The sequence below is a fragment of the Chiloscyllium plagiosum genome, chromosome 25, assembly GCF_004010195.1.
Source record: "Chiloscyllium plagiosum isolate BGI_BamShark_2017 chromosome 25, ASM401019v2, whole genome shotgun sequence".
Lineage (NCBI taxonomy): Eukaryota > Metazoa > Chordata > Chondrichthyes > Orectolobiformes > Hemiscylliidae > Chiloscyllium > Chiloscyllium plagiosum.
The window spans coordinates 40,066,706-40,089,597 of NC_057734.1; the positions used below are offsets into that span (position 1 = coordinate 40,066,706).

A 22,892-nucleotide genomic window follows, 5' to 3' on the forward strand; every position below is an offset into this window, starting at 1 on the left:
GTCTCAATTCGGAGCTGGCCCCAATCATAGAATCTTCATGTCATTTTGCTGTAGTATTGTATTCCTCAGAGGAATGACAAACCTCCTGCCCTTTCCATGATCCCAAACTGCTATGCCCTGCCCCTTTCCATAAAGTGACACAGTACCACCCCTGCATGCACCCCCTCCCTTTCAAGGAGCTATTCCTCCCCATCCACACTTAGCTCTCCTGTGGTGCTGCTGCCTCCACCAACTGCTCTCTCAGCAACCCCCCCCGCCACCCACCCACCACTTTTGTGGAGCCACTCACCCCACTTCAGTGGACTGATTTCTTTCTCCCTCACACCCCACCATGCCTCTTCAATGATGCAGTAGATTCAGCACAAGTTATTGACAAGTGAAGAATTGTGCTGTTGCCTCTATCACTTGCTCCAGTTCCTTGGACCAGTTGTAGCATTCTTCCTGCTATCCAGACTCCTCAATAATTCACTTCACTCTGGTTTCAATTTGAATCTCTCCTCCTTGTGAAATATGTTATGTATGCAACTATTTACACAACAGTAATTTGCTTTGGTCACTCATTCAATGTGCACTACTGTTAAACAACCAGGTAGACTTTCTACTCTTTCAAACACAGCTTCAGCAAGTTACTCAGCCCCCAGCTTGCCACTAACAAAATTTGAAATCAAATGGTCAATGGAAATTTATAGAACAGAAATGTATCCAAATATCACTATTTGGAGTGGTAATGGACATCAGAAAGTGGATTAAAATCATGCAAGAAGGGCAGATGAGTCTGGACTATGGCCAGGCCCTGGTGCAGACTCGTAAGATCTTCTGGTTCCCTCACTCTCCCTTGTCCCATGCAAGTGGTCTTCACGTTAGGACTGTGAGGCTGAAGAATAACCCAAAATTTAAAACACTGCTTTTAAGGAAATAAATTGTGGCTACAAATGAAAACATTCAACATAAAAGTGAAACATAGTTTCCGCTAGGCTGAAAAGCTGTATGTGGCCTGCACTCAGTGAATGTACTTAAGGTCTTCTTGCATGGAACCGCCCTGTGCAACACTCTTCACTCAAGATTCCTGATAAAGTAAGGACCCCTTGTAGAGGGCAGACTTCCTATCCTCTCTGTTAAATTACTTGCGGTCTTGTCTGAATGCCAATGTATCTCATGTTCCATGTTAATCTGGCCAATAATTGTGCAATGTGTGCGATTCATAGTCAGAGTGAAATTCCTAATGGTGTCTGTTAACTTGAAATTTAATTGTTTCTCTATTTTATTATATTTTGCCAAGGTGGGAGTGTTGGGCCATGAGACAGATAAGCTGAATGAAATTTGACATGCGTTGTATTGGCCCCATTGGCAGTAGTGCCAACAATTGAAAAAGATGACTGCATCTTAAATGATTTCGGTTGTGGAAAACCACTGCTGTTTTCTACGCCTGTGACGAGTAATTGCTTCACGTAGAAGAAGAAAGAAATTAGTGTTACCAATATTTTCATTATTTTAATGCTTGCTTTAGTGGAATAGATCACCATGAAGGAAAAAAAATATTTTTATGTGCTGCATAACTCCTCCTCTACGTGGGACACAAGTGAGAAAGTAAAGAATTTTCAAGTTAGAAGCTGCATGTATTTCATAGTGCCGGAAGAGGCCGTTTGGTAGGAGGCCAATTGCATCCTACCAGACCCAACCCTCCAAGCTATCCCTCTAACACAGCGATCCATTGCTAATCCATCTAGCCTGCATATCTGGGAGGAAAACGAAGTATCCAGTGGAAACCCACACAGATGTGGGAGAATTGCAAGTCTGATACATTTGCATAGGCAGGAATAAAGCCCTGGTGCCTGTCGCTGTGATGCAACAGTGCTGACTTACTCAGCGTTGACTTCTCTACATCCTGATGCTGTCTGCCTTGCTGTGTTCCTCCAGCCTCCTGTTTGTCGACCAGTGCTAACCCCCTGAGCCACCGTGCCACCCACAAGCCCCCATTTCTGTAATGCCTCCTTGTAAATATCCTAAATAGTATTCCAGCCATAAGATACCTTTGAGTACGGCCACTGTTTTGCAAGCAAGTGCAATAGCCAGATTTCACAAAAATCTCGCATAAATAGGAAGGAAACCTAGAAATGTAGACACTAGGAGCAGGAGAAGACCATTCACTCCTTTTCAGCCTGCTCTGCCGTTCATTATGTTGATGCCTGATCATCCAACTCGGCCTGCTTTTCACCATATTCTTTGATCTCTTTAGCTCCAAGTGCTATATCTAACTCTTTCGAATAATAGTGGTTTGCCCTTGACTGCTTTCTGTGGTAGCAAAGTTCACAGGTTCATTACTCTGGATGAAGAAATGTCTCCTCATCTCAAAAACAAGATGGTTAACTAGTTAACCTAACTTTTACTAATGTTGCCTGAGGGCAAAATAGGGACCATGAAATGGAGCAAATCCCATATCCTCGTAATAGTACTTTGAGATCATTAATATCGCTGCAACTGATAGGCGATATTAGTATCCAAACAATAAAAGGTGCCAGTCGTGAGACAGCATTGCCTAAATATTACACTGTTTAGACTGTGTTTAATTTAAACTATTTGTTGTGGATTTTTGAGAATATTTTAAGATTTAGGTGGAGGCAATGTATTACTGCTGATCTTGTAATCCAGAGACTCCGGTAATGCCCTGGGGACTTGGCTTCAAATCTTACCATGGGAAACAGTGGAGGCTGAAATTGTAAATTGAAATTCTGAAATTAGACGTGTAATGATGAAACAATTAGTTGTTGCAAGAACAAGACTAGTTCACTAACCTCCATTAAGGAGGGTAATCTGCAGACCTTACCTGGTCTAGCTTACATCTGACTCCAGGCCCAAAGCACTATGAACCTATAGTTGCCCTCTGAAACAGTCTAGCAAGCAACTCAGTTGTATTATACTGCTTAAGATGTTTCAAAACAGGAATGACACTGGGCAGATCATCTGGCACTGAGGTAGGCACCGGAAACAACAATGGCACATCTTCAAAGCATCTTTCCTAACATCCGGAGACGAGTGCCAAAATTGGGTGATCACTGAATAATTGAGCAACACCTGGCATGGTTATATTCACAGAATCGTGCCTTACCAACAATGTCCCAGACAGCTCCATCTCATTTCTTGTCCTGCAGGCAAGGTGGATCCAGCAGAGGTGGTGTACACTGGTTTACTGAGCAGGAGTTGCCTTGGGTTCCTCAACATTGGCTCTGGCCCAGAGCCAGTGGTTGGTCATATCCTCCATTCCACCATTAAAATCGCACCAGAAGATCAGCCCTGTTCCTCCGAAGTGAGCATTAAGGTATACCAGGAGCAAAAACAGGCATAACTAAAAATTAAGTTTCAGCCTGGTAAAGTTCCATCACACAATTATTTGTACGCATCACAGCACAAGCAGCAAGTGATAGACAAGGCTAAGTGATTCCACAGCAAACTGATCAGATCACAGGTGGGCAGATCTGATCAATCCAATTGTTAATGTTGGTGGGCAATTAAACAATTCGCTGGAGACTAAGACTGCACAAATATCCCCATCCTCCATGACAAGAGAGCTCAGTACATTAGTGCAAAAGATGAGGTTGAAGAATTTTCAACAATCGATGCCAATTCGATGATCTATCTCAGCCTCCTCCAGAGGTCTCTATCATTACAGGTGCCAGTCTTCAGCCAGTTTACTTCACTCGATGTGATGTCAAGCAAATCAGCTGAAGGCACTGGATATTGCCAAGGCATTGGTCCTGATAACAAGAACCTGTTACTTCCCTAGCCAAACTGTTCCTATACAGATACGTCAATGGTATTTACCTGACAATGTGAAAAACTGTCCAGGTATATCCTATACACAACATAAAGACAAATCCCACCCAGCCAATTATCACCCTCTAGTGTTGATCATCAATAAAGTGATTGAAGAGGGAAACAAAAAAGCTATCAAGCAGCATTCCGCTCGAGCCAAACAGTTCCTGACTTCATCACAGCCTTGGTTCAAAGATGGACAAAGGGGCTAAAATCTAGAGATAAGTGAGTGAGGGTCCTTAACATCAAGGCTGCATTTGAGCAAGTGTGACACCAACGAGAGAGAGGGGGGCGGGGTGGTCAGTATGGTTTTCCATTGACCAAAAGCTGATTGGGTGAGCCATATAAATTCTGTGGCTTTAAGGGCAGGTCAGAAGTGAGGAGCCCTAAAGCGAGTGCCTTGCCTTTTAATCAAGGCACGTATCCGGAATGTAATAGAATACCGTGCACTTGGCTGAATGACTACAGTTGCAGTAGCACTGAACACATTTGATACCATACAGACTAAAACAACCCGCATGATTATTACCATGTTCACAATTATTCACTCCCTCCACCACCAATGAACAGAAGCATTCAAGAGCACCATCTACAAAATGAAATTCACCAAAGCACCTTGTTTGCACTTTCCAAGCCCACGATCACTGCCAACTAGAAGGACGTGGGTAGCAAATACAATGAGAACATCACCTGCAAGTTATCCTTCAAGCCACTCACTATTCTGACTTGGACCAGCCTCCCTAACCGTATTTTGGGTGTACTTACACCAGATGAACTGCAGTTATTCACCATTACCTTCTCAAGGACATCTAGGGATAGGTAATAAGTAGAGGTCTAGCCAGTGATGCCCACATCCCATTAATGCATTAAAAATACTTGCATGGGAAATTATTGTGGGCAAAACCTCATAAGTGCAACAGCTGGAGAAAGTCTTTTGCAAATGTGTTGGTAACTATGAATAGGTGAGGACGCTTTGATTTAGTGCTTTCAAGTGAATCATTCATGGATTATAGTAAAAATAGTCTTCATTCTACTACTTTGGAGCAAGATTGCAATTCCATAATCAATTTGCAGCAATAGCATTTGGTGTCAGCTCCCAGTGGTATTGGGGACAATATGATCTGTTTGACTCTTCTATTTGTTTGATGTAAAAACTAACGGTAAATTCCTATTCTATTTTTGTTTCAGAATTTCATTTGGCTGCTGTGGACGATTCACTGCTGCTGAACTACTGTCATTTTCCCTTTCAGTAATGCTTGTGCTTATCTGGGTATTGACAGGGCATTGGCTACTGATGGATGGTAAGTGAAGCAATCTGTGGGTGAATGCCACCATTTTGAGACTTGCGCTGTTTCCTCAGTATGCTGTTTCTGTTTCATGAAATTGTCAATGACACCCAGCTGTGCTGATCATCAAAATATTTCTCCGTGCTGTGGTAAAGATTTGACTGCGTCAGACACTTGCCAATGATGTTGTGAAAATTGTTAATGTGATGTGCAGTTTCATGAAATTCAGTAAGGGTTTCAAAAGGGGAAGAGGACGGCTATGTGGAGGAAATTCCTGCTGATAAAGAACTGAAACTCAGTTTGCTTCCTATTACGCATTGTAGTGTAAAATGAGCGTAGGAGCTTCTCCTGAAGATAGGTGACATGAGTATGCTGTCAGCCTGTGATAATAACTAAATGATTATTGGGTGCAGTTTAGCTCCAGTTTATAGATGCCATCTTGGTTTTGTCTTGTTCAGCTTTGAGAAGGAATGGTTGTAATCTGAGTGTTTTACTGTCGAGTTTCTCTTATGAGGACGTTGGTGCCAGTAACTTTCATATTTAACATTAGCCTTTGATATAAGAAATTGCAGTGCCTTAAGCTATTTCCATTAAGTTGAAGACAGTTTTTCATTTTAAAAAAACTCTGAAAATTATTGCTAAACTGACTGGGAAGTATTATCCAGAAGCTACATATAAAAATGTGCTTTTAACATCCAGAGCTCTTGGCTACCATGATTGTCAAAATGCCGTCATACAGCACGGAAACAGACCCTTCTGTCCAACCAGTCCATGCCGAACATAATCCCAAGCTAAATTAGTTCCATCTGTTTGCTCCTGGACTATATCCTTCCAAACCTTTCCTATTCATATATCTATCCAAGTATGTTTTAAACGTTGTAATTGTACCCACATCCACCACTTTCTCAGGAAGTTCATCCATATCTGGTCGGCATAGACGGGTTGGACCAAAGGGTCTGTTTCCATGCTGTACATCTCTATGACACTGTGTACCACCCTCCATGTAAAAATTAAGTCTCTGTCCTCTCACCTTAAAAATGTGCTCCCTAGTCTTGAAATCACACATTCTAGGGAAAAGGCAACAACCATTAACTCTATCTATACTCCTCATTATTTTATTAGCTTCTATCAGATTGCCCCTCAACCTCCTATGTCCCAGTGGAAAAAAAGTCCCAGCCTGTTCAGCCTTTCTTTATAACTCCAACCTGGCAACATCCTGGTAAATCTCTTCTGAACACACTCCAGCTTAATGTTCTCCCTATAACTGGGTGGCCAGAACTTGATGCAGTATTCCAAAAGAGGCCTCACCAATTTCCTGTACTTGTGTTGAAAGTCTAGCTCGATGCTGCTGAATCTTTGTCCACAATTCTAATTGGAAATGCCAACATGGATGCATCCATTAATTGGGGAGGATAGTGGCAGTGCAGTCATACAAGTTAGTGTAAGTTGTGCTACTTACCATATCAATTGTAAAGAACTCTTGGTATGTGGGTATCCTGCGTTTACAGTTCCTAATGGCACAGGTCAGAGAAGGGGCATGGATCTAGATGTCCCTGGGTGACAAGTATTTTGATGTAGGTTTGAAATCAAGTTAACTCTCTGGCACATTTGGAAATTACTTGAGCTAGTCTGAAGGAGTTAGAACAGTTACTACGGGGCTAGGATTCTACCTGGTTGTCGAGGTAACATGTCACCTGTTCAATTGGATATATTAGATTGGTTGAGTAATGTCAGGCAGATTATCAATGCTTGAAATTACAACAGCACTGGTCTAAAATTTTTGAGGTTTCTTGTAGTGGCAGATAAATGAAATGGATTATAAAAATAAATTGTTGCTTAAAGCTAATCCTAACTCCATTTCTAGGCTTTGATTTTTTAAAAATAAATCGTTGTAGTGTCCCCCGTGAGTAATAAGTTGGTAATGTTGTTAGTGATGTTATGCTGAGTTTTAAGTTTGAGTAACATTACTGTAACTTTATGCAAAACATGTGGCAGGCATAGATTTATGTTTTAATAAGTGCAGACATGGAATAAAACCATAAGTTGCAAAAACATATGTTGCAAACAGAATGTTACTGGAATCATGCAAAAAGACTTGATATTTACAAGTCTACTTTAGATGAAATAAAAAAAAACATATCAAGTCAGTGGCTAAGAAAAAACAATGTTGTTTTGAGTTTAGTAAGATCAGACCATCACTAGTGTGTTTAAAACATTTTTTTTTCACTATTATGTCAGTTTTTGCCTATCCCAACCATTGAGTGTAAACGTGCGCTATAATTACATTCTCCCACAGAGATGACCTCTTGAGTTTGTGTTTCTCCACTTTTTGATTAGATTAGATTACCTACAATATGGAAACCAGCTGATTGGCCAAACAAGTCCACATGGACCTTCTAAGAGTAACCTTCTAAGAGTAACCCACCCGACGCATTCCCCTACCCTACACTTGCTTCAAAGAAATCCTCATTCTGCACCCAACTCCATTGTTTTGCTTCCTAAACTACCATAGATTTCATCATAGCATTGTATCAATGTGAAGACAATTTATAATTTCAAAATTTGGACAGAATTTTATGTGCATTCCATTACCTTCTAACTTGCTTTTGCATGAAGGTTAGGTACATTTTACCTTTTACACATAATGATAAAGTCCTGGGCAGTGTTACCGAACAAAGATCTTAGGGTGCAGGTTCATAGTTTTTGAAAGTGGATTCGCAGGTAGGTAGGATTGTGAAGAAGCCATTCAGTAGGCTTGCCTTTATAGATCAGTACATTTAATGTAAAAGTGGGAAGTCATGTTGTGGCTGTACAGGACATCGGTTAGGCCACTTTTGGAATATTGAGTACAATTCTGGTCTCCCTGCCTGTAGGAATGATGTTGTGAAACTTGAAAGGCTTCAGAAAAGATTTGCAAGCATGTTGCCAGGGTTGAGGACTTGAGCTATAGGGAGAGGCTGAATAGGCTGGAGTGTTTAAAGGCTGAGAGATGACCTTTGTAGAGGTTTAAAATAGGGATATGGATAGAGTAAATAGCCAAGGCCTTTTCCCCAAGGTAGGGGAGTCCAAAACTAGAGGGCATAGGTTTAAGGTGAGAGGGTAAAGATTTAAAAGGGACATAAGGGGCAGCTTTTCCACACATGTGTTTAGAATGAACTGCCAGAAGTGAAGGAGGCTGGTAGAATTACAATATTTAAACAGCATCTGGATGAGTATATGAATAGAAAGGATTCAGAGGGATATGGGCTAAGTGTTGGCAAATGGGACTAGATTGGTTCAGGACATCTGGTTGACATGGATGATTTGGGCGAAAGGGTCTCTTTCTGTGCTGTACAGTTCTATGACTATTTGGTTTTCATTCTTTGTGTAGAGACGTGGGTTATTGGAAAATATTCTCTGCAGGATGTACTTTTAATCAACAACCTAACTTTTAGTCTAATATCTGTTAATCATCACTCAGTAAATAATGTGGAGTGATTAATTAAATTTAATGCTGTTCATTTCAAACAACCTTTATAGTTTTACTGCAAAATAGTCTAGAGAAATTGAATAAAACAAACATGTGCCACCCTCTGTTGCCCCTTAAGTCCCTTTTATATCTTTCCCCTCTCACCTTAAAGCTATGCCCTCTTCTGGACTCCCCCACCTCAGGGGATGGAGAAGACCTTGTCTATTTACCCTATCCATGCCCCTCATGATTTTATAAACTTCTATAAGGTCACCCATCAGCCTCTGACACTCCAAAGAAAATAGCCCCAGCCTATTCAGCCTCTCCCTATAGCTCAAATCCTCCAACCCTGGCAAATACACATAAATCTTTTCTGAATCTTTCAAGTTTCACAAATCCTTTCTTTAGCAGGGAGACCAGAATTGAATGCAGCGTTCCAAAAGTGTCGTAACCAATGTCCTTTACTTCTGCAACATGACCTCCCAGTTCCTATACTCCATGCTCCGACCAATAAAGGCAAACAACACCTTCATTGTCCTGTCGACCTGGAACGCAACTTTTGACGAGTTATGAACCTGCACTTTAAGGTCTCTTTGTTCAGCAACGCTCCCCATTTATCATTAGGTGTCCAGACTATCTCCAAGTGTATAAGTCCTGTCCTGAATTGACACTTCAAAATGCAGTACTTCACATTTATCTAAATTAAACTCCATCTGCCATTCCTCAGCCATTGGCCCATCTGACCAAGATCCAGTTGTACTCTGAGGTAACCTTCACTGTCCACAATATCTCCAATTTTCGTGTCATCTGCAAACTTACTAACTATACCTTCTATGTTCACATCCAAATCATTTATGTAAATGACAAAAATGTAGTGGACCCAACACCGATCTTTGTGGCAAACCGCTGGTCACAGGTCTTCAGTCTGAAAAGCAACCCTGCACCACCACCCTTGGTATTCTACCTTCGAGTTAATTCTGTATCCAAATGGCTAGTTCTTCCTGTATTCCATGTGGTCTAATCTTGTTAACCAGTCTACACTGGGGAACCTTGTTGAACACAGTACAGAAGTCCACATAGATCATGTCCACCACTTTGTCAATCCTCTTTGTTAGTTCATAAAACTCAATCAAGTTAGTGAGATGTGATTCCCACACACACATCCATGTTGACTGTCCTTAATCTGTCCTTGCCTTTCAAATTACGTACAAATTATGTACGTCAGGGTTCCCTCTGACAACTTGCCCACCACTGATATTCTGTGCAGGTTCTTTGTAAAGCCTAGCTTTTGTCATAACGTCTTTGCTTTTCTATTGCTTTGGAAAAGCCTTGGAGTGTGAAAAGTTGCTTTAAATTGCAAGCTTTTTTTCTAGTATCTGGTGTGTCGATGTTTTGATACAACTCCTTTCAGCAATTTGTTAATGTACTGGAAATTTTTCGACTTTGGGCAGTATTAGTGACCCTTAATGGTTCTATTTTTCTTTGCCTGCCTCCAGTTCTTCTGATTGGTTTTGATTTCTGCTGGGTTGTTAGTAGAGAGATGTTTTGGGTTGTTCCAAGGTGGAGATCATTATATCCAAACCAAGCATGATCTCGCCCACTGGGTGTTTGCATGGACTTTCAACAGTGGCCATAGAATTATGGGCAAGTGGAGGTCTTTGCATAGTGGAAGTTTGGAGTGGAAAATTTTGACTTTAGTTCTGATTCTGCTTAGCTGTATTAACTCAGGCCAAATCTGGAACCTTTGCGCGATGTGGTCTGTTAACGTACATATTTTAAAACTGCTTGTAAATAAAAGTAGGCATCACCAATTAAGCTCACACTTACTGTATTGTGAAGGTATTGTGAAGGACCATGATGAGTTGCTGCTGTACATCTTTTAAAAGGTACACATTGTTGCCACCGTATTGGTGGTGTTGGAAGTGAATGTTGGAGGAACGATAGGATGCTAATTAGGTATGCTGCTTTTGTTCTGGGTGGTGCTGCGCTGCGCTTTTTGAGTGCTGTTGAAGTTGCACTCATCTGACAAGTATTCCATCAAACGTGAACATATATGTTAAAAGTGGAGTAGGCCATTTGGTTCCTTGACCCCATTCAGCCATCTTGTTGAGTGGCTGATGTGATTACTGTATTTCTTCCTCAGCCTTGTAACTTTCACCCCTTACAATTATTGAGAATTTGTTGTCCTCTGTCTTACAAGTATTGAAAAGTTGTTTTTCCAGTGTCGTTTTAGGCCCTCTATAAGAAAGCAATTTTCTTTACCTCTGTCTTAAATGGGCAGCCCTGCATTTTAAACAGTGACTTCTAGTTTTAGATTCTTGTAGAAGAACAAACATTCTTTTCACATCCATGCTGTCAAGATCCCTTATCTCTTTTCTCAATCAAGTCACCTCTTACACTTTTAAGCTTCAGCAGATACAAGACTAACCAGTCCAACCTTTCCTCATAAGAGAACTTTTTTATTGCAGGAATTAGTTTGGCAAACCTCTGAATAGTTCTTGACTTATAACTTGGGGATAGGCTTTGGGAGTAACGTACTTCAAAATTCTGACCACCTGTTGTAGCCACAGTATTTGTATGACAGATACAGTTCAGATTCTGATTGTTGTAAACTCCCAGGATGCTGTTAATTTGGAATTCAACAATGGTAATGCCATTGAGTGTCAAAGGTGATTGTTAGATTCTTCTCTTGTTGAAGAGGGTCATTCCCTGGCAATGTTACTTGTCACTTATTACCCTAAACCTCTTGTTCAAATGCCTGGACATGGAGTTGCTTCAATTTCTGAGGAGGCTGATGCTGACCACTGCAAACATCAGCAAAAATTCTCACTTTTGACCTCATCATGGACGGAAGATCATTGAAGCAGCTAAAAATAGTTGGGTCTTCAAGATAAATGTCCTTGAACTGGCAGATGGAGTTTAATCTGGGTAAGTGTGAACTACTGCACTTCGGACGATCAGATGTTAAGGAAAAGTATACAGTTAATGGCAGGACTCGGAACAGCATTGATGTGTCGAGGGATCTTGGGGTTCAAGTCCATAGCTCCCTGTAAGTGGCCACACAAATAGATAGGGTGGTAAAGAAGGCATATGGCACTGCAGCTCCCCCCACCCCCACCTGAAGCGTCAGCATCTCCACCTCCTGATGCTATCTGCCTTGCTGTGTTCCTCCAGCCTCCTGCTTATCCATTTTGCCTACTCTACTTGCATTGGTACATCTATCCAATTAATATTTCATCAATGTTCCTTGGTACTATATTTGAAGAAAAGAAGTGAATATCCATTTTTTGCTTTGAAAGATACTCCCAATTCTGTTTCCTTTTATCTTTTCACCCAGTGCATTGTGGATCATAATTGTGTGTTTTGAAATTTCTTCATGGTTCCTTTTTTTTTTTGCAATCATCTCAAACCGCTGTTCTCTGGCACTGGAAACAGTCTTGCTTTATTAATTCTATATTGTTTTTTAAAAATTCAGGATTATCGCTACTGTTGTCAAATCATCTTAACTTCTCCCTGTAATTGGAAGAACATTACCATCTTCTCATTGCTCTTGAAATTTTTTGTGCCATTCTGAACTTTTTTTTTCCCAAAACCTGGAGATCCTTCGGTGTGGTGCCTAAAATTGGCCACTCAACTCCAATTCAGGCTTAACCAGTGATTTACAAAGGGTCAGCATAATTATTTACTTTTGTGCACAATGCCTTTGTTAACATAGGCAAGGATCCCAAATGCTTTTTTTTAACAGCTTTTACAACTTGTCCCACCACCTTCAAAGACTTGTGTACTTAGGTCTAGGAGAAAGTGAGGATTGCAGATGCTGGAGGTCAGAGTTTGGTGCTGGAAAAGCACATCCTGATGAAGGGCTTATGCCGGAAATGTCAACTCTTCTGCTCTGGATGCTGCTTGACCGGCTGTGCTTTTCCAGCACCACACTCTTACACTTGGTCTCTCTGCTTATTCCTGACCCTTAAAAAATCTTAGTTTAAAAAATATTTAGTTTATGTCGGCTCTACTCATTATTTCTATCAAAGTATCTCACTTCATTGACTCTTTTCTATTAATTCTAATGATTTGTCTGCCCATTTCATCATCCTGAATTCTGCTACTGTCTACCTCATTTTTTACTGCTAATAGTCTTCCATGTTAATTCTATTGTCATAGTTAATTGTAACTCTTGTTTACTTTGCTGATGAAAATTTGAATTAACGGTTGAATACAAGGCAATAATTGTCTCTTTGGGGTAAACCAACAAGAATAACAACTTGCACACATGTAATCAGCATAAACCACACCAAGACGTGATTCATTTGGACCATAAAACTGGATTGATGTCATCAATTTTAAGAGCTGTGCACCAAATCCTTGATATACACGAGGGCATAGAGGCATGGACTAGCCATGGATACCACAGCGCAGATACTGCTACAACGTAACTTACCAGTCTACTGTGAAGCACCTTGGACAAGTCTAAACAAACATAAAGAGAAAATAAGAGCAGGAATAGGCACTTGGACCTTCAAGCCAGCTCAACCATTCAGTATGATCATGGCTCATCATTCAACTCGTTACTCTGTTCCTGCTTTCTCCCCATACCCTTTGATCCCATAAGTCCTAAGATCAGACATTTCTGTGGCTGACAGCGAGAAATCAGAATGGCTGCCTCCCTGATATTAGGATCAAGGGTATCTCTGAGAAAATGCAGAATATTCTCCAAGGGGAGAGGGACCAGCAGGAGGTCATTTTACACATTGGAATAACAACTTGGGGAGGGAAAGAAATGAGATTCTGAAGGGACAATATAGAAAGTTAAGCAGGAATTTGAAAAGGAGGTCCTTGAGGATAATAATATCTGGATTACACCCAATGTAATGAACTAGTGAGGGTGGGAATAGGAGGATAAAGCAGATGAATACACGGCTAAGGAGTGTTACGAGGAGAAAGGTTTACATTTTTGGATCATTGGAATCTCTCCTGGTTTAAAAGTGACCTGTGTTAGGGGTGGGGGGGGTAGGGTGTGGTGGTGGTTTGGTGGAGGGGGAATGGGAGCATTGGTTGGTTGTTAAGGGATAACGTTACGACTGTACTTAAGATATTCATGGAAGTAGGTTCAAGCAAGTTACTTGGGTGAAACTGAGAATCAAGAAAGGGATGATAACCTTATTGGGATTGTACTATAGACACCCCAATTGTCAGTGGGAAATTGTGAAACAAGTTTATATGGAGACCTCCTATTATCTGTAAGACTGATAGGATGTTAATGGTGGAGGATTTTAACCTTCCAAACATAGACTGGGATTGCTATAGTGTTAAGGGTTTAGATGGAGAGGAATTAGTTAAGTGTGTACAAGAAAATGTTCTGATTCAGTATGTGGATGTACCTACATGAGACCGTGCAAAACTTGACCACCTCTTGGGAAATAAGGCAGAGGAAGTGACTGAGGTGTTAGCACTTTGGGGCCAGCAAAGTGATTCTATTAGTTTTAAAATAGTGATGGAAAAGAATATTCAGAATCTAAAAGTTGAAGTTATAAATTGAAGGAAGGCTAATTTTGACAGTATGAGGCAGAAGGGTTGATAGGGGCAGATGTTTGTAGGTAAAGGGACGGCTGGAAAATGGGAAGCCTTCAAAAATGAGATAACAAGAATCCAGAGACAGTATGTTCTTGTTAGCCTTTCCTTTCACTCTGGTAGATGTAGGGAATGCTGAATGATAGGAGAAATTGAGGTTTCAGTCAAGTAAAAAGGAAGAATATGTAAGGTTTAAACAGCAGAGATTGAATGAATCCTTAGAATATTAAGGCAGTCGGACTGTACTTAAGAGGGAAATCAGGAGGGCAAAAAGGGGTCCTGAGATAGCTTTGGCAAATAATTTAAGAAGAATCCCAAGGGATTTTACAAATATATTAAGGACCAAAGGGTAGCTAGGGAGAGAATAGGGCCCCTCTGGCTGCCTTGCTGATTTTAATGTATGAGAACCCAGGAGATGGGGGAGATACTAAACAAGTATTTAGCATCAGTGTTTACTATAGAGAAGAACATGGAAGTTAATGGTGACATGTTGAAAAATGTCCATATTACAGAGGAGGAGGTGCTTGGATGACTTAGGTGCTGGACAGATAAAGGTGGGATAAATCCCCCGGATCTGATCAGGTGTACCCTGGAACTCTGGGGGTAGCTAGAGAAGTGATTGCAAGGTCTCTTGCTGAGATATTTGTGACATTGATAGTCACAGGTAAGGTGCCAGAAGACTGGAGGTTGGCTAACGTGGTGCCACGATTTAAGAAAGATGGTAAGGAAAAGCCAGGGAACTATAGACCAGTGAGCCTGACATCGTTGGTGGGCAAATTGTTGGGGAGAGACCTGAGGTACAGGATTTACATGTGTTTGGAATAGTAAGGACTGATTATGGATAGTCAACATGGCTTTGTGCATGGGAAATCATGTCTCTCAAACTTGACTGAATTTGTTTTGAAGTAACAAAGATGATTGTTGAGGGCAGAGCAATGGACGTGGTCGATAGGAACTTCAATCAGGCATTCGACAAGGTTCTTCAGGGTAGATTGGTTAGCAAGGTTAGATCCCATTGGAATACAGGGAGAACTAATCTTTTGGGTACAGAACTGGCCCAAAGATAGAAGACAGGATGGTTGTGGAGGGTTTCTTTTCAGATTGGAGGCCTATGACCAGTGGTGTGCCACAAGGATTGGTGCTGGCTCCACTGCTTTCTGTCATTTTACGTAAATGATTTGGATTTGAAAATAGAAAGTACAATTCATAGGTTTGCAGATGATGCCAAATTTGGAGGTGTACTGGACAGCAAAGAAGGCTACCTCAGTTCAACAGGATCTTGATCTTAGGCAAAGGAGTGGTAGATAGAGTTTAATTAAGATAAATGTGAGGTGCTTCATTTTAAAAACTCAAATCAGGACAGGACTTTAATGGTAAGGTTCTGGAGAGTGTTGCTGACCAAGGAGACCTTGGAGTGCAGGTTCATAGTTCCTTGAAAGTGGAGTTGCAGGTAGATAGGATAGTGAAGAAGGTGTTTGGTATGCTTTCCTTTATTGGTCAGAGTATTGAGTATATGAGTTGAGAGGTCATTTGCAGCTGTACAGGACATTGCTTAGGTCACTTTTGGAATGTTATATGCAATTCTGGTCTTCCTCCTACAGGAAAGAAGTTGTGAAACTTGAAAGGATTCAGAGAAAATTGACAAGGATGTTGCCAGGGTTGGAGGATTTGAGTTACAGGGAGAGGCTGAATAGGTTGTGGATTTCCCTAAAGCGTTGGAGGCTGAGGGGTGACCTTATTGCGGTTTATAAAATCATGAGGGGCATGGATAGCGTAAATAAGCAAGGTCTTTTCCCTGGGGTGGGGTGTGTCTAGAGTTAAAGTGCATCGGTTTAGGGTGAGGGGGAGAGATTTAAAAGGGACGTAAGGGACAACTTTTTCACGCAGAGGGTGATGCGTGTATGGAATGAGCTGCCAGAGGATGTGGTGGAGGTTGGTACGATTACAGCATTTAAAAGGTATCTGGATGACTATATGAATAGGAAGGGTTTGGGGGGATATGCGCCAATTGCTGGCCAATGAGACTAGATTAATTCAGGGTCGGCATGGATGAGTTAGACCAAAGGGTCTGTGTCCGTGCTGTACATCTCTGACTCTGTAACTCTAACTCTGTCAAACCCCTTGAAAACTTTCAATATTTAGCCTCATCTGCCTTTTATTGCGAAGTTCCAGAAGCTCACCACTCTCTGGGTGAAGAAATCGCTCCTCTTCTTCATCCTAAATGGTCTACCCCCATCCTTAAGCTGTGACTCCCCGGTTCTGAACTGCTGTTCATTGGGAATATACTTCCTGCATTTGCCAGATGGGGTACCTCGTGAGTACCTGGATCCACAGGTAGTGAGGGATCAATTAATCTATTATGTTGATGAATTTAGTAATTACCTTTTTGTCATTTGAATCAGAAGTTCACAATACCAGGTTGTTGTCCAACAGGTTTATTTGAAATCACAAGCTTTCGGTTCTTCAAGTGTTTGATTAAAGATGACTCCTTGTATTAAGAATTGTATTCTTTATTTTATGCTGTGAGGTTAGTACAGAGATCATAATTTTTTTTCAGAATGAGGATTAATCACTAAATTCAAAGCCTTGCATATAATTATTGCTAGCAGCCTTTGACTGATGTAAGTGATCCTTTGCTAGCCAGAAAGCCTATATCAATCTTTAAATCAGTAAAAAAAGACTTTAATTCAGACACTTGAAAAAAAATTAAACTTGACATTTATAAATTTATCATTGCATTTATTTTTATAGTGGAAGGTAATCCTGCATTGTCACCTTCACTTACCTTGCCATGTATTTCATGTATCTCAACTTGATGCCCAGTATATCATTACCCATAGAATAAAACAGATTTTTAAAAAAATACCTTTAGCACTTTGGTATTGCAAGACAGTTACTGATTGAAACATTTTGCTTAGATTTGTAAGCCCTGTATTTGTTGAAAGGCCTCTTTATTTAAAACAGTAAATTAACTTGATCTTCAGATTCAGAAGCAAAGCCTTCATCCGATCTGATGAAATCTGATATGCAGTAGATTTAAAATAAAACTTAATTGGCTATGCAGATGGCAGTATGTTGGATAGTAGTCTGGTTTCTTATAGACTTTACAAAGAAAGTGAAGGATCTTTTACCAGTTAAAAACTTAAATGATTTGTATACATATAGTGCTCAGAGAAAGTGAGGTCTGCAGATGCTGGAGATCAGAGTAGAAAAATGTGCTGCTGGGAAAGTACAGCAGGTCAGGCAGCATCCGAGAAGGAGCAGGAGAGTCAAGAATTATGGGCATAAGCCCTTCAGGAATGTTGCACAAGTGGTGGATTTTGACAGTTCCAAAATAACTCTTGGTATAAATTTGATTGAAGTGTGCATTGTGTTTTCAGGTTAGAACGGGCTGAGAAAATTGTTTGCAAATTATACCGGTTTAATATAAAAGGAAGCTATTTCACATTTCAGAGGTTTCACTCGGTTAAATAAATATGCTAGCTGCTTTTGAAATTTGACTATCCTAATCAAATTGATCAATGTGAAGTGACGTGTGCAGTTCAGAAATCCACTGATGAATATATATGTGACATTCCTGATGAAGTGCTTGTGCTTGAAATGTCGACTCTCCTCCTTGATCACCTGCTCTCCTGCTACCTGATCAGCTGTGCTTTTCCGGCACCACACTTTTTGACTCTGATCTCCAGCATTGCAGTCCTCACTTTCTCCTGGATATATTAGAAGCAAAAGGTGAGGAAAAAGATCCACCTTACTCCATAAGGCTCTACTTTAAGAGCCCCCGATCACCTCTGATGGCTGTGTGCAATACCCATCCATTCCAGAAAGAGAAGACTGCAAACATAAGAAAAGTCTTTTTGCTTCTTCTCAGACTTAATTAGTTTTGTATTCTACTCAAGTGCAAATTCTTCCCAGACTCTAAGTATAGTTGGTGCAACGTTGCATCATGTCATTTTAATGACACAAATCCTTAATATCTTGAGTCATTATAGCTACTTTAAAAAATAGGCTTGCTTATTTTTGAAATACAGGTTGCAGATAGTCAGAGGGTTCTTGCATTGGTATGCTTAACCCTATAAGACACTGTTGAATTAAAATCCAATGAAGGTTCAGCCTCGAGATGTTGTGCGTCTGACATGAAATACTGCTATATTTGTAGTTTGTTCTAATCACATACCTGATTAAAATTCAAGTTGCCTTCATTTCTGTGCTTGAAATTTACAAAATGCAACAGCAGTAAGAGCTGTTTAATCTGTCATGGCCATCTTTGATCACTTTGTATCTTTCTGCACCCACATCTGCCTCCCTCCACTGATTTCACTTCCTTCTGCATCTGCCACTGGGGAAAAAAAATCCACTGTCTAGTCTTTGAGCATTTGTTCACCATAGCATTTCTGCAGCTGCTAATTTGGTCACCCATGCCCTTCCTGTCCACAGCCCTCATTTAAATCATTGCATACACTTGTCCTCCCTTGAGCCCAAGAGATGCAACCTTGAACAGACTTGGGACAGCTGATTTAGTCAGTCACTGCCAAGTCTGGCTGGATCATATAGAGATCTGTTGGATCCTGCTTTTGTTTTATGAAGCTGCTCACTATTGTAGGAGCATCCTGAAATGCAAAACTGATTGCTCCGTCTTTTTGTTTCGACTTCATATCATCTTCTTAAGCCCCCTTGTGTTTCCTACACACTCTCCTCCGCAACAATTGCAAGAAGCTCATGGACTTTGCCATGAAGATGAGAACGTATGGAGAGCTGCTTCTGCCACTTTGTTCCTTTCATTCGTCCACTTGACCAGACTGACACTAAAGCAGTCCATTCCTGAACTCATCTCTCTAATTTCCTAATTCATACATGCCCTTTCTGAGCACATTTTACACTCAAAAACCACCACCAGTTCACTTGGTGCTGAACCTCTGACCAGTTAATTTCCTTTCTATGGTCACTGACCCCCTTCTCTTTCACCCTCTTGCAAAAACAACCTCTTGACCCCACTGTCCCTGTTTCACACTTGGCTTTTCTGTCTGAACTGCTTAAACCTATTCTCATTTTCTAAATCCATGCCCATCTTTCTTGAGACTTTCTATTTAAATCCTTCTATTCAGCTTTCCACCCTTGCTGCAGAATGAAATAGCTCTTATCAAAGTCATAGATGCCATCCAATTTAACTGTTAGAGAGGTAAATTATCCCACCTTGTTGTCTCGAGCTGTTTAAAGTCATTGACCACATTACCTTCCTCTAGAATCTTCCCACTATTATCCAGTTGGTTGGGACTTCAGTTTGTGGGCATCTTTTCCATCTTGTACCTGTTAATAACTCGGAACAAAGTTGGCCAGAATGGCAATGCTCTATTCTATATTGTGAAAATATTAGTTGCAAATTAGCCACAGTGAAAGGTTGACTGATTTTCTTTTCTCCAATCTCTGCATCCTTGCAATCGCTTATTGTGCCATTTTTAGTGATGCATACTTCACTGGCTTGTGTTAGTTACCAATACCTGATTTATTATTCGCAAGTGAAATAAATTGTGTTCTCCTGTTCCCCTGATGTTCCCCTAACCTCTTGCCATACTAAAGATTTGTGAGGAATTTAAGTATTACTTTTTGGTGTATAATTATTGTATCAATGGCTAAATTCTCTTGTGATAGTTGCTGGATGGTTGGTTTATGATGCAGTGTGATGTCAACAGCATAGGTTCAATTCCCAAACCAGCTGAAGATTTACCATGTAGGACTTTCCTCCTCAACCTCTTCCCTCACCTGAGGTGTGGTGACTCTCAGGTTAAACCGTATTCAGTCGTGTCTCTGATCAGACAATGGCAGCTTTACCAGAATCAAACATTGTAGTCACCTTTCTGATTCTGCTGATTCAACACCTGATGAAAAATCTCTAATTTCTGTGATGATTTACAATTGGAATTTTAATTTCACTTTATAGTATATGGTATTTCATTATGCTATATGTAAATTAAACAGTAGCTTCAGAAAAGTCTGTTAGAGTTCTGAGGACGGGTCACCAGACCCGAAACTTTAACTGTGAAGAGAAATCGAACACGCTCAGACCCGTTGAGTTTTTGCATCAACTTCTATATTTGTTTTTATTAGACTCACAACTGAATTTAATAATAGTACAAGTGGCAGAGAGCAGAAAGATCAAATGTCAACAGCTTATTCAAAAGTGACTTTCATTGTTTTGAGAAGTTTTCTTTTAAAAAAGAATGTAGAATGTTTTGATTTTGTAAGTTCAGTACAGGAGCCAGATTTGAAGCTCAAATATGTGTGTATTTGCAAATAGAGTGTACGTTATGTTGTTTAATGTGGATGACTAAATTGGTTATTTGTGGAGAGTGGTTAGACGTCACAGCTAGAATGGAAACATCAAAGCTTAAAATAAAATGTAGCAGAAAAATTAAAGAAATTAATTTAGCATTCCTCTAAATTTCACTAAAAACTGTCAATATTTGATTTCAGTTTTGAAATATGTACACTGTGGAGACTATGTTAATATCAGTGTGCAATATTTTAAGCATTGTTCTTAACATACGTGTAAAACATTACCATTAACATTGCAGTCATTTACGATAATATTAACTTGATCATTGGCTGTCTGTCTTCAGAATCTTTAAAATAGCCAGCAGGAGTATCTAAATCATCGTCTTTCACTATTAATCTTCTATATATCTCTGGGTTTAAAAGGTTCCAGCTAAGATTGCCAACAATATAAGAATGATTGTGTGGAGTAAGTCTCGTTTATGAAAATACATGAGAACACACAAGCATAGAAGGGAGGGTATTTGGCCCTTCATTCATACTGTTATGTTAAGCAAGATCAGGCTGATCTGTTTGTTTCAAATTTAATGTTCTCGTCTAGCATTGGTAACCTTTTATTCTCTTTGTAAACAATTTTTCTATCACCACCTTAAAAATAGTTAATGGTCCCACTTCTATCTTCTGAGCCAGAAAGTTCCAAAGCCCCATCTGCCTCAGAAAAAAATTCCCCTCTTCTCTATCCTGAAGTAATCAGCCCTAATTTTGTGGTCCATAGTTCTGGAATCATCCATAAGAGTAAACATCCTTTCCACATCTGTCTTGTCAAGACCATTCAGCCTCTTACACAATTCAATTAAATCACTCCTCACTCTTCTAAGCTCCAGTGGAAACAAACCCGGCTTGTCCAGTCTTTCTGGTTAAGAAATCCCACTCAAACAGAATGTCAGTCTAGCAAAACCGCTTCTCAGCTGTCTCCTAATGCATTTATATCCTTCCATAAATAAGGATTATTATGGAAGGATAATAACCCACTAAAACACTAGAATTGAAACATAACTCCTTTTTTTTTTCGCTGAAATCCTCTTGTAAGAGGATAGCATTCCATTAGCCACTTTCAACCTGTTGCAACCTATGCCCTTCCCGAGTTCTACTTATGTCATTGGTCACAGGTCGATGTTGGTACCATCGAATCTTCCCCTTACTGCAAGTTCCTCTCCAGATTCCCAAACCTTTGCACTAGCACAGTCTCTCGTTTTTCTTTTCTGGCCATGGCTAGTTAACTCATCTGCGCTACAGTCCTTAATCTCAGTTTAAGCATCTGAGCAAACCTGTTAGGTAGCTTCAAAGGCTGAAGTTCCTGCGCTTTGAATACCTAAACCTGTCCCACTTGCAACCACATCCTCCTGACTTCGATCATTGACAGATTTTCTTAATCCAAGGGGTGTGAGCACCGCATTGAATAAGGTGTCTGGGTAAATTCCCTCTCCCTGATGGGCTGCAGCTTAGCCACCTGCTAAGTAACTGAGTCAAAAGTTCTTGCAGACCGTTTGACCTAGATCACACTGGCATCCAGAAGATCCTGCATTCTACATTTGTAACACATCACCTACACCACCTGAAAGGTGTCAACGCTGCCACAGTTCTGAGGTCATGTGGCACATTGATTGTACCCCTACCTGTGAACCAGGAGGTTCAGATGCACGTCTAAATTGTTCCAGAAGCGTATAATAACATCTCTCTCTGAGCAGGTTGAATAGAAAATAACTACTTTGCAATATTGGAGTCGAGTGGCAAAGTGGTGTGGTAGTGTCCCTACCTTCTGAGCCAGGTTCATAGAATCGTAGAATCCTTACAATGTGGAAGTAGGTTATTCAGTCCATCGAATCGAGACCGACTCTCCAAATAGCATCCCACCAGACCCACCCTCCTACCCTATAATTGTAACTGTAACTCCGCATATCCCAAGCCTACACAACCCTGAACACTGAGAGAAATTTATCTTGGCCAATCCACCTCACCTGCACATCTTTGGACTGTGGTAGCAAACCAGAGCACCTGGAGGAAACCCACGCAAACACGGAGAATGTGTAAACTCCGCAGACAGATGCCCGAGGCTGGAATTGAACCTGGATCCCTGGCGCTGTGAGGCAACAATGCTAACACTGAGCCACCCAACTTGCTCCAGAGGTGTGTCATAGCATCTCTGAACAGGTTGATTAGAAAATATCTGCTGATAAAACAATAGAACACTGATAACTATTTGTCTAATAATAGAAGCTACTGATTTACCTGTTCCTTCTACAAAATTGGAAATCAAATGATAGAGGTTAGGGCAAAAAAAAGGAAGTAACACCAACTCCCCACTCTTCAGTGGAACAGCCCCACACTTTTTGCAGTTAATCTTATTTCCAGCACCTCTACCCTTCACATCAAATTCTTTGATATATTCGCTTGGCCTCTATCTCAATCAAGTGATGTCTCTCTGAATCTGTTTTAAAGGTTGTTAATTT

The 22,892-nt window shown here is 40.5% G+C and overlaps 1 protein-coding gene across 1 annotated transcript in view; it reads left to right on the forward strand.

The window, feature by feature from the left end:
- sppl3 (signal peptide peptidase 3) overlaps positions 1 to 22,892 on the forward strand; it is a 200,732-nt gene that overhangs the window by 135,363 nt on the left and 42,477 nt on the right. Inside the window, exon 6 of the mRNA XM_043715932.1 lies at positions 4,999 to 5,111. Within this exon, the coding sequence (XP_043571867.1) occupies positions 4,999 to 5,111 (113 nt within the window). The remainder of the gene's footprint in view (positions 1 to 4,998; positions 5,112 to 22,892) is intronic.